This window comes from Chionomys nivalis, chromosome 4 (assembly GCF_950005125.1).
Source record: "Chionomys nivalis chromosome 4, mChiNiv1.1, whole genome shotgun sequence".
NCBI classification, from domain to species: Eukaryota; Metazoa; Chordata; class Mammalia; order Rodentia; family Cricetidae; genus Chionomys; species Chionomys nivalis.
In genome coordinates this window covers 106,157,912-106,170,628 of record NC_080089.1, presented here as the reverse complement: position 1 = coordinate 106,170,628, position 12,717 = coordinate 106,157,912, and the positions used below count along the sequence as shown (strand labels likewise).

At 44.7% G+C, this 12,717-nt stretch overlaps 1 protein-coding gene and 1 non-coding gene across 2 annotated transcripts in view; one reads left to right on the top strand and one right to left on the bottom strand.

Annotated features, from left to right (window-relative positions):
• Smarcc1 (SWI/SNF related, matrix associated, actin dependent regulator of chromatin subfamily c member 1) overlaps nucleotides 1-5,928 on the bottom strand; it is a 113,054-nt gene extending 107,126 nt beyond the window's left edge. Inside the window, exons 1-2 of the mRNA XM_057767246.1 lie at nucleotides 5,677-5,928; nucleotides 2,691-2,810 (exon numbers count right to left, since the gene is read on the bottom strand). Of these exons, the coding sequence (XP_057623229.1) occupies nucleotides 2,691-2,810; nucleotides 5,677-5,868 (312 nt within the window). The 5' untranslated portion in view covers nucleotides 5,869-5,928. The remainder of the gene's footprint in view (nucleotides 1-2,690; nucleotides 2,811-5,676) is intronic.
• Nucleotides 5,929-12,054: 6,126 nt separating this feature from the next.
• LOC130874016 (small nucleolar RNA SNORA43) lies at nucleotides 12,055-12,186 on the top strand. The gene has a single exon (XR_009057066.1). It is a non-coding gene; the product is annotated as a small nucleolar RNA SNORA43 (small nucleolar RNA).
• The last annotated feature ends 531 nt before the right edge of the window (nucleotides 12,187-12,717 follow it).

Genomic DNA, 12,717 nt, shown 5'->3' with positions numbered 1-12,717 from the left:
CTCAGTGGTTAAGAGCATTGCCTGCTCTCCCAAAGGTCCTGAGTTCAATTCCCAGCAACCACATGGTGGCTCACAACCATCTGTAAAGAGGTCTGGCGCCCTCTTCTGGCCTTCAGGCATACACACAGACAGAATATTGTATACATAATAAATAAATAAATATAAAAAAAAAAAAAACTTTGTTCTAGAACAGCCAGAGCTAAAGATCCTATCTCAAAAATAAAAATATAAAACAAAATGAACTTTATGCAGATCTTACTCTAAATCATAAAACATTTGAGAGCCGGGCGGTGGTGGCGCACGCCTTTAATCCCAGCACTTGGGAGGCAGAGGCAGGCGGATCTCTGTGAGTTCGAGACCAGCCTGGTCTACAAGAGCTAGTTCCAGGACAGGCTCCAAAGCCACAGAGAAACCCTGTCTCGAAATACCAAAAAAAAAAAAAAAACATTTGAGAAATTATACTACATAATTATTAATTTGCGTATGGGTGTTTTGCCTGCATGTTTGCAAGTGTACTACGTGCATACCCACACAGAAACACAAACAGACATGTAGATAAAAATTAAAAATGAAGTCTTTTTAAAAATTTTTATTAGCTGGGAATGGGTAACACAAAATTTTAACTCCAGCACTTGGGAAACAGAGGCAAAACCAGCCTGGTCTACAGAGTGAGTTTCCAAGACAGGCAGGACTACAGAAAGAAACTGTCTCAAAAAAAAATAATAATAATAATGATTAAAAAAAAATTAAATTTACATTTATAAGCCACAAGTGGTAGTGTATGCCTTTATTCCTAGCACTCAGGAGGCAAAGGCAGGTGACTATGAGTTTGAGGACATGCTGGTCAACATAATGAGTTCCAGGACAGCCAAGGCTGTGCAGAAAGACCCTGTCTGAAAAGACAAAACAAAACAAAACTATTGTGCATAGATTTGGTCCGTGTGTGGGTACAGTAGAGAAGTACACGGCAGAAGTGTGTACATAAGACAATGTGAGGGAGCTTGTCTTCCTTCCACCACACAGGTTCCAGACAAACAACTCAGGGTGCACACCAACTGCTTCGTCATTATCTCTCTGTCCCGATATGATCTGAAAAGTATAAAACTGGGGAAGGTGGTGGGAATGCGAGGAGGGGAGGGAGTGGGAACTGGGATTGGTATCTAAAATGAAAAAAGATAGCTTGTTTTCCAAAAAAAAAAAAAAAAATTAAAAAAAGTGCAAAAAAGAGGTATAAAACTATATACTGACCTTTAGTCTGAGTCAGTCAAACAAGATTATTACAGAATTTGCCAAAGCCCTAAGTTCAAAAAACCAGAAAGAAAATGATCTTCAATCCCGAATAAGCACTTTTCCTCTGGCTCTGCACTTCACGTATCTGACTGTTCAGGACAGGCATCCTGTTAATTATTTCCCTTTTATACATTTATTTACTTATTTTGTGTGGGAGAGAGGACCACAGGTCAAGGAGTCTTCTACCAATATGGATGACCCGAGTTTGGTCCCTGTTACCCACATGGTAGAAGAACCAATTCCTGAAAGTTGTCCTGACCTTCACAAGCATGCTATGGCAGGCATGAGCCAGCACACATACAATCACACACTAATTAATAAATTAAACTTAAATTTTTTTTCTTGATTTTTTTATTTATTTCTCTGTGTAGCCTTAGCTGTCCTGGAACTTACTCTGTAGATCAGGCTGGTCTCAAGCTCAGAGATCTTCTTGCCTGTCTCTGAGGTGCTGGGATTAAAGGTATATGGCACCAACTGCCCAGGTATTTAAATTTTTTTAATTTAAAAAAAGTGGTGGTACACGCCTTTAATCCCAGCACTCAGGAGGCAGAGGCAGGTGGATCTCTGTTCAAGGTCAGCAAGCTCCAAACTACAGAGAAACCCTATCTCAGAAATCAAAACAAAACAAAATCAAAAAACCCACGTGGGGCTAGAGAGAAATTTCAGTTAAGAGTACTGGCTGCTCTTCCAGAGGACCTGGTTCAATTCCTGACACTCACATTGCAGCTCACAACTGTCTGTAACACCAGTTCCAAGAGATCTGACACCTTTACACCAATGTACATAAAATTAAAAAAAAAAATATATATATATATATATATATACTCTTGTCACAAGAGTCTTAACAGACAAGTATCACTATATACAGCACAGCAGAGACTATGACAATCATAACACAAAAATATTGAGTCTTCACATTTGTTGCAGAGTCTAAAACACATTACACATTAAATGACACAGCAGGCACAAATTCTACCACTAAGCTGAGGATAACAGAACATGCCTGTAATCCCAGCTCATGGAAGTGAAGGCAAAAGGACCAGCTAGCCTCCCATACAGGGGCAGTTCCAGAGCTGTATCAAAAACAAACACTTCTCTGTATAGCTGTTGTGTCCACCCCTACCCCAATCACAATAGCAAGGGAAATCAGCCACAAGTGACACTTCAAAGTACAGAAACTGAGCCCACAGTACGACACACACCTTTACTCCTAGCTCTCAGGAGGCAGAGCCAGGTAGATTGATTTTGAGGCCAGCCTAGTCTACACAAAACAAGTCCCAGGACATGAGCCATGGCTGATATACAGAGAAAACCTGTCTCAAAAATAAAAGCAAAAAAAAAAAAAAAAAACCACACAGAAGAAGCTGAAGATCCTATGAAACATGTACTCATGTACTTACAGGTAGTTTGGTGAAAGCCGGGTTGGTGACATGCTTCCCAAAGGCATCTTCTTGGAACTGAAGAAGCTGTACCACCAGTCCAGCCAGCGCTTTATTGGTAGGAGCATCTGCATGAACATACTACAAGAAAAAGACAGGGATTCAAACACGGCTACAGCTGATACTGGAGGGAAAGCTACTTTACCTCTTATTACCTATTAAGTAATGGCACGACACCAAATTTTAGGTGTATGAAACACATTCTCCACGGCAAAGATCATAATCATAAAAAACATACATGTGCATAATTTTAAAACTTATTTATTTTCTTTTCTTGAGACAGTTTCTTTTTGTAGTCCTGGCTGTCCTGGAACTCAGAGATCCACCTGCCTCTGCTTTCAGAATGCTGCGTGCACCACCACCACCTGGCCTGTATGTGTATTCTTTAAAGCAGATAATGTATGCTGAAGAGATGGTTCAGCAGTCAAGACTAGGTGCTTTTACCAGAACCTACATGGCAGTTCAGAAACATCTAGCTCCAGTCTCAGGAGATCCCATGCCCCTTCTCCTGACCTCTGAGGATACCAGGCATGCAGGTGGTACACACACACATACATGCAGGAAAAGCGCCCATAAACACTCACACAAAAAACAACAAACCAGCAGTAGAGACAAGGTAGTTTCATGACAAGGAAAGCATAGTTAATGAATTAAATGCAAAACCTTTGATAGGGCTGGGGAGAGAGAAGGCTCAGCATTTAAAAGCATGGCTGCTCTTCCAGGGTATCCAGGTTTGATTCCCAGCTCACATTAGTTGAGCTCACACTAGTTGCCAACTCTAGTTCCAGACGGTCCAAATTATCTGGCACACTTTGGCATGTATGCAAGCAAAACACTCACTTATCAACCAAAAATAAATTAAAAAAAAATATTTGAGTCTCATCCTCATAATCCCACAACTCTAGAAATGGAAGAAGGATCAGGAAGGAATTGAAGACCAGAGGCCACAGAGTTCTGGGGCTTCTGAGCTATACTGATTTTGGATCTTTTGTTTTTCTGAAGTCTTATGTAGGCCAGGATGGCCTCGAAAGAGACCTTCAATATCTCATTTGTTTCATATTAATTGCTGAGACTTAAATTTCAGTCTGGTGCTGGAGATGGCTCAGCAGATAAGAGTGTTTGCTGCTTTTCCAAAGGACCAGAGCTGAGTTCCCAGCACCTGTATCATATGTAGCTTACAACTGCCTTTACCTAATTCCAAAGAGTCAGATGCCTCTTCTGGCTTCTGTGGACACCCACATGAAGGTCACATACACAATTAAATAAACTTTAAATTTATATGTTCTAAATGCTTTCTTAAATACAACAGAAATGCTTAGTGAGTCCAGGGTAGTGGTGCACGCCTCTAATTCCAGCATCCAGAACTAGGGAGACAAGCAGGAGGATCTCTGTGAGTTCGAGGCCAGCCTGGTCTACAGAGCAAGTTCGAGGACAGCCAAGGCTACACAGTGAGACCCCGAAGAGGGGAGGAGACAGAGAAATGCTTTAGTGTACACCAAGCACACTATTTACTTCTGCCTTTAAATAAAGTCTTACAAGCACAGTCACTTCTCAAAACACCCAAGATCCCTGTCAAACACCAACAGTTCACCCACCAAGCTGCGGACCCCAAGCCAACAGGTCAGGAACTAGATTTTTGGTTTTGTTTTTTTAACTCTTCTGAGATAGTATCTCATATTGGTAGCCCCGGCTTGCCTTGAGCTTCGAGCTCAAGAGAGGAAAACCTTGAACTTCGGATCTTCATGCTTCTACCTCCCAAAGGATTGCAGATGTGAGCCACCAGTACCAGCTTTCATGAGGTGCTGGGGTTCAAACCCTGGACCTAACCCTTGCTAAATGAACACTACAAAATGATTTAAATCCCTAGGTGCTAGGTTAATATTTCATTCATTTGACAAAAACTTATTCAGGAACTATTAAGGATGATACAGTTAAACATTAACTATGATCGAGAACAAATCTCAAACCCATCCTGGGGTCTCGATGGGGAAAACACTGCTGAAGAAGAGGAAGTGTTTTGGAGTCATTCTTCAACACTGACACAGTGGGGCAATTTTACTATACCTATAACTGGGGCCGGTAAGATAAAGGGCACTGACCACCAAGACTGACCACCTAAGTTCAATTCCTGGACCAATTTGGTGTGAGAGAATCACTTCGCTTAAGTTGACATCCACATAGCAGCGGGATGCACCCCACCAAAATAGATAGATGTAATTTAAAAAAAAAAATTAACAAAGGGTTAAATCACAACTTTGTTAAACAACTTACTCAGCAGAATGCACATTCGAAAATAGGAGAAACACGGGAGGTTTGTCAAAAAAATAAACATTACAAAGAAAACAGATATGAACGGAGTTCTCGCTGAAAGGCGTTAACTTTTGTACTCACATCTTTACATATCACAAAAAGTACAATAAACTGAAAATCCATCACTTTGTCCTGTATCAAGCCTATTGCAGGGTTTAAATCTACATTAACTCGCAAGGCCAATCATCCAAGGTTCCTTAGCGAATGGACCCTGGATAGCAAGCCCTTAATTACCGAACCGCTTAGAAATTGGTGTCTAAACAAAACTTCAAGCTGCTTCTACCACGCTCGGCTCAGTCTTTTATGCTCTTTGTTCACACACCTAAGGCAGCTAACAAAAGACCAGAGACACACGCCCTGCGACTCTGCCCAGCTCCCGCTGCTTCTGCACAGAAGAAGCGTGCGAGCTGGGGCTTCCCACGCGAGTGTGTGGGCTCGAGAGAGCCAGCAGCAAAGGCCCGTCCCGCCGCGTGTCTACAGCCGCCCGCGGGGGCGTGGCGAGAGCCGAGCCAGCCTTTGTTGTCCCTCGTGGCGCGCGGGGGAGGGGGGAGGGGTGGCCCGAGACTCGCGAGGCCCGCAGCCATCACCAGCCCCCGTCGCGTGGCTCCTCGGTCCCCACGGGCGCGCGCGGACCCACCTTCTTGTAGTGCTTGCCCAGCCAGACTCGCACCGAATCCAGCTGGGACACCGTATCCGGGCTTTCCCAAAACTTGCTGGCAGGGCCCCCGTCCTTCCGCCGGTACACGGCCAGGCCCGAGGCCGCCGCCGCACCCCCTGCACCCACGGCGCCTGCTGCCGCTCCCGGACCGCCGCCCGCTGCCGCGGCCATGGTCACCGTCCGTCGTCTCCACCGCCCGACCTGGCCCTCGCGGCGTTTCCCGTTCGCACCCGCGCGCGCGCGCGCGCGCAGATGCCACCTCCTCCTCCTAACCCCGCCCAGCCAACCCCCTTCCGGCGGCGAGGCCCGGCCACGCCCCTTCTAGGCACCGGAGCCCTAACGGACTAGTTGGAAGAGCAGATGTACGCCTGCGCAGCACGCTGTTAGCCCCCCACAACATGAGGCTCTACCTGCCTCTTCCGCCCGCCTTTCGGGACCGAGTTCCAGTCGCAGCTCTTCGTGAGCTCTGCATCTGACTTTCCCGGGCTTCCTGCGTCCGATCGTTAGGCGGTCAACAGCCCCGAGGAGATTCTGTGTCACTCCTAGAGGAAGCGGTCTCGGGTGTGCAGTGCGTTGTGCCGCTAATGTTCAGTCCCCACAGCCCTGCTACACCCGGGGCCGCGTCCGCCTTGGAAATCGAGCCCCAGTCTAGCTCGGAGCTTCGGCTTCACACACCTCCGAGCGCTCATTAATGTCTCTCGAACCACTTCCTCGGCCTGTTGCCTGCTGCTCCCGTGACCTCGAGATTATCTTCCTTATCTTACTCGCACGCGAGGCAAGGCGCTCTCAAATTCGTCACTTCAAAGTTTTCCAGAAAACCCGTCCCTGACTGAACCGCCAATCACACACCAACCCGATGGTTTCTTTGTAGTTTTCGCCACAACCTGGTGTTTTTATTCATAGGTGTATCCTCGGTGTAGGGAACAGGACGTTTTGTCTTCACGGGCTCAGTAAATATTTGATGAATGATGGTCTACATGAAGGCTGAACTTGAATTATTAACAGACTGACTGTACTAGGAACGTGAACATCATCCTCTATGATCTTGGAGCTCTAAGTGACCAAGTCTGAGTATAGGTAGCCTGGCCGTGGTGTCACCTGCCTTTAATCGCAGAGGCAGGCAGATCTCTTGAGTTTGAGGCCAGCCTGGTGTACAGGGTGAGTTCCAGGACAGCCAGGGCTACACAGAGAAACCCTGAAAGAGAGGTGGGGTGGGTGGGGAGTGAATAGAATGCAGTCAGAAAGGACGGGGAACTCGAACATACCTGAAACTGAGGCACTGACCGTGAGAAAGAACACTCAGTGAAAGACCCTTGAGGCTAGAGGGATGATGGCTCAGTTGTTAAGAGTACTGACTGCTCTTCCAGAGGACCTGGGTTCAATTCCTAGCACACACATGGCGGCTAACAACTGTCTGTAACTCTAAGATATGACACTCTCACACAGAGATGCGTGCAGACAAAATACCAATGTACATAAAATAAATTATTTTAGTGGGGCAGTGGTGGTGCATGCTTTTAATCCTAGCACTCAGGAGACAGAGGCAGGCAGATCTCTGTGAGTTCGAGGCCAGCCTGGTCTACAAGAGATAGTTCCAGACCCTGTCTCAAAAAAAAAAGTAAAAAGAAAGACTCTTGAAGATGTGCGATAGAACTGTGAGGACTGACTTTGCCGTCTTTTTTCCCCAAGATTTATTATGTATACAGTATTCTGCCTGCATGAATGCCTTCAGGTCAGAAGAGGGCACCCAATCTCATTACAGATGGTTGTGAGGCACCATATAGTTGCTGGGAATTAAACTCAGGCCCTACTGGAAGAGCAGCCTGTGGGCTTAACCTCTGAACTATATCTCCAGCCCCAACTTTGCCTTCTTAAGCACTGAGGAAGGGACATGATGAGGTGTATACATGAGGAAAATCGCAGTCCCATGAGTATGAAGGGTAATTTGGGGAAACGTGGATTCTGAGCTGATTGTGGTGGCACATGCCAATAATCACAGCACTGGTGATGCTAGGTTCGTGAACTGGGAGGATTGCTACAAGTTTGTGGGCAGTTGGGAAATGGGAAATACCCTGTCTCGAGCTATGGGTTTGCCTCAGCTGTGGCAAGCTTGACACCTTAAACTGGAACCCCAGAACCCACATAAAGGTGGAAGGAGAAAATCTCCACAGATTTATCCCCTGACCTGAGCACTGTGCTGTGGCATACATACATGGCACATACCTAATCCTTTTTAAAATGGAATAGGTCAGCCGGGCGGTGGTGGCACACGCCTTTAATCCCAGCACTTGGGAGGCAGAGGCAGGTGAATCTTTGTGAGTTCGAGACCAGACTGCTCTACAAGAGCTAGTTCCAGGACAGGCTCCAAAAACCACAGAGAAACCCTGTCTCGAAAAACCAAAAATAAATAAATAAAATAAAATAAAATGGAATAGGTCTCTACTAGATTAGAGAAACCAGAAAGCAACCAGATGACTTTCCTTTTTGACCAGAGACCCATTAGGAGAGGTTCCAAGAGAGGTCCCAAACCAAAAAAGCCAGAGAAACTCTAAGTCCTTTCCTACCCCTGCGCATCTCTGTACCTATTTATATTCCTGGCTCCTCCATACTCTCTATGGCGAATTCCTGTCCACTAGTTGTATATATATACAAAAAACACAAAATTAAAAACTAAAATTATTGAGAATGATCCTTAGAATTGTTACTTATTTTTTTAAATGAATTGGTCAGGTTTGTACAGATGGCACAGAGGTTAAGAGTACTTGCTACTCTTTCAGAAGGCAGAGGTTCGGGGCCAGCCCTGAATATTGCGTAGCTTACAACTCTCTTTACCCCAGTACAGGAAATCATATTGAAAGACCCGGATAAATCCAGACCCCTCTAGCAGGAAAAATAAAGCCAAAAATCTAGGTTAGCTGGCTCAGTGATTCTGTTTCAGGAACTAGCTGAAGATAAAGTTAGATTATAATCTTGAGAATAATCTTGAGAAACAGGGAGTTACCCCCTTGTGATTATCACTGGTATTTTTGGAATTTTTCAGTGATCACTTGTATTTTCGGAATTTTCCAATGACACCCACCTTACCCTCTTTAGATTACTGGGTTGTGGTTTCTTCCCTTAATTACCCCTTCTCCCAGCTACTCGAGTCAAACTCTCTACCCCTGTAAGGGAAATGAGTTTTGGCCCCAGTGCACTGGTTCCTGTCTTGTCAATAAACCTCGTGTATTGCAGCAAGGACGGTCTCTCGTGAGTTCCTGGGGGGTCGTGTTATCCTGAGACTTGACTGAGAGTCTCCCCATTCCGGAGGTCTTTCATTATGCCCTCAGCTGGGCAGTGGTGGCGCACGCCTTTAATCCCAGCATTCAGGAGGCAGAGGCAGGCAGATCTCTATAAGTTTGAGACCAGCCTAGTCTACAAGAGCTAGTTCCAGGACAGGCTTCAAAGCTACAGAGAAACCCTGTCTCAAAAAAAAAAAAAAAAAAAAAAAGCAGAAATCATATGCCCTCTTCTGGACCTTGTATGCCCAAAGGACATACATTCACTCAGGTCAATACATATATAAAATTATAAAGCTTAAAGACAAGAAAAAATTATTTAAAATTGTATTTTAGGGCTGAAGAGATGGTTCAGCAGTTAAGAGCACTGGCTGCTCATCCAGAGGTCCTGAGTTCAATTCTCAGCAACCACATGGTAATGCACAACCATCTGTAATAAGATCTGGTGCCCTCTTCTGGCCTGCAAGCAGACATACAGGCAGAACACTGTATACATAATAAATAAATAAATGTTTTTAGAAATTGTATTTTAAAATAAGAAGAAGCTAGGAATGGGTGGCTCACACCTTTGATACCATTACTGGGGAGGCAGAGAAGCCCTGTCTCAGAAAAAAAAAAAAAAGAGACAGAGAAAGTTGTGATTAGATGTGACCAAAGCATAAGTTCTTGAGGACTTACAGGAATACAATAATGAGCACTGCCTCCCTCCAGAAGGTGGTGGGGCTGCATCTCTCATTCACAAATGGAACTATATCGTTTCTCCAGCTTTCAGCTAAGGTCAAGTGCACAGCCAAATATTGTCTAGATAGATGGTCACTGAGTGCCCTGAATGAATGAAATAAGCATTAAAATTTAAACCTGTTTATTTAGAATGAATATTTTTTCTCTTTTCTTTTTGGTTTGTTGAAAAAGGGTTTCTCTGTATAGTCTTGGCTGTCCTGGAACTTGTTCTGTAGCTCAGACTAGCCACAAACTGTCTTTGCCTCCTGATTGTTGGAATTAAAGGTGTGCGCCACCACCACCACCACCACAGCTATTATTGTTCTTAAGAATAGTATCATTGTGTTACCCTGGACTGGCTCAAACTCCTGGACCCAAGTGATCCTCTCACCTTGGCCTTTGAGTAGCTGATATATAACTATAGGCAAATTACTACTGTGTCTTGCTCACAAATACCTGGTTTTTTGTTGTTTATTTGTTGGTTGTGTTTTAGTTAGGGTTTCTATTACTGTAAAGAGACACCATGACTATGGTAACCTTTTGTTTTGTTTTGTTTTTCTTTTTGTTGTTGTTCTTACAGCTGTAAGAATGGCCAAGATCAAAAACACTGATGACAACTTATGCTGGAGAGGATGTGGGGAAAAAGGGAACACTTCTGCATTGCTGATGGGAATGCAAGCTGGTACAACCCCTTTGGATGTCAGTTTGGCGATTTCTCAGAAAATTAGGAAACAACCTTCCTCAAGACCCAGTAATACCACTTTTGGGTATATATCCAAAGGATGGTCAATCATGCCACAAGGACATGTGCTCAACTATGTTCATAGCAGCTTTGTTTGTCATAGCCAGAACCTGGAAACAACCTAAATGCCTCTCGACCAAAGAATGGATAAGAAAAATGTGGTACATTTACACAATGGAGTACTACACAGCAGAAAAAAATAGCGACAGCTTGAATTTTGCAGGAAAATGGATAGAGCTAGAAAACATTATTTTGAGTGAGATAATCCAGACACAGAAAGACAATTATCACATGTACTCACTCATAGGTGGTTTTTATCTTTATTTATTTATTTATTTATTTATTTTGGATTTTTCGAGACAGGGTTTCTCTGTAGCTTTTGGTTCCTGTCCTGGAACTAGCTCTTGTAGACCAGGCTGGACTCAAACTCACAGAGATCCGCCTGCCTCTGCCTCCCGAGTGCTGGGATTAAAGGCGTGCGCCACCACCGCCCGGCTCATAGGTGGTTTTTAAACATAAAGCAAAGAAAGTAAGCCTACAAAACACAATCCCAGAGAAATTTAGACAACAATGTGGACACTAAGAGAGACTTATAAAGATCTAATCCACATGGGAAGTAGAAAGTAGAAAAAGACAAGATCTCCTGAGTAAATTGGGAGCATGGGGATCTTGGGGTAGAGTTGAAGAGGGTAGGGGAGAGGCAGGGAGGGGAGCAGAGAAAAATGTAGAGTTCAATAAATATCAATAAAATTTAAAAAAAAAGACTTATTTATTATGTATACAGTGTTCTGCCTGCATGTATGCCTGTACACCAGAAGAGGGCACCAGATCTCATTACAGATGGTTGTAAGCCATCATGTGGTTGGTCGCTAGGACTGAACTCAGAATTCGGAGTTCCTAACCTCTGAGCCATCTCTCCAGCCCCCTTGTTTGTTTTTCAAAACAGGTTTCTCTGTGTAATTGCACTGGCTGTCCTGGAACTCACTTTGTAGACCAGGCTGGCCTCAATCTCACAGAGATCTGCCTGCCTCTGCCTCCCAAGTGATGGGATTTAAGATACGTGTCACTAGGCCTGGCAAGGCAATTGCTCTTAATTACTGAGCCAACTCTCCAGTCCACTAAGTGTGTTTAAAATGAAAACTGGGGTTGGTGATATTGTTCAGTGGCACAGTGTTTGCTGAGCATGCATGAAGCCTTACGTTTGATCCACAGTGACATAAGTAAATGAATAAATAAATAAATCCCCTAGACTGGGGAGATGTTTTAGTGGGCTTCCAAAGTGGGGTTCCAAAGTCCAAAGTGTGAGGACTTCAGTTCAAATCTACAGAACTCATGCAAACCAAACCGCAGGAGCACACAGCATCTGTGAACCCAGTGCTCCTTAGGTGAGGAGCACTGGTGAGACTCAGGGAGATGGCTCAATGGGTAAAAGTACTTGTCACACAAGCCTGATGACCTGAGTTCAGTCACTGGAACCTACATGAAAATGGGAGAACCAAACCCACAATTAGTTTTCTAACCTCCACAGTGTGCTGTGGCAGGTGCAGCCACCAATCAAACATCACATATGCATACCACCGTAAATAGTGTTTGAAAACACAAAAAGGTCGCCTTCCAGATGCTGTCCCGGATCTGTCAACACCACAGGCACAGCTGCTGGGCTGTGTCTATGACACTGGGGCAAACAGCAAGTGTCTGTTTCTATACTCAGTGTTCAGAAGCCAGTCAGCACCAAGAATGGGCCTGGCATTTCAGATGGGGGGCACACATGGTGTCACATGTCTTTAATTCCAGCACCAGGGAGATAGAAGATGTACCACACCCTACTCTGTTTGGGTTCTGGAATGCTGACTAGGGGCAGGGAAGGAATGAAGAGAGACATACAGATTTAGGTGCAGTTCTGCTTTTCAGTGTTTTGAGGCAGGGTCTCACTGGGGAGCCTGCATATTTACAGGGATATGCCTGCCTTTGCCCCACAAGTGCAGAGTCATCTCTCCAGTACCGTCTTCCTGATTTGTTCCTTGAGACAGCATCTCTCACTGTAGCCCAGGCTGGCCTCAAACTTGGAGCAACTGAGTGCTGAAACACTCCCACACTCTGAACATTTCATCTACTTTCTCTAAAAGCCCCCACGTTTATTCAACCCCATGGCCACAGTGAACTATTGCAGTCTTGGTATTTACTTGGCAGCGTGTTCCAACGTTCTCGCCATTTAGCAGTAGGCACACCTTTACTTGAGTGGGAGCACTTCACACCTCCTTCCTTGCATTTATCACCTTCCTT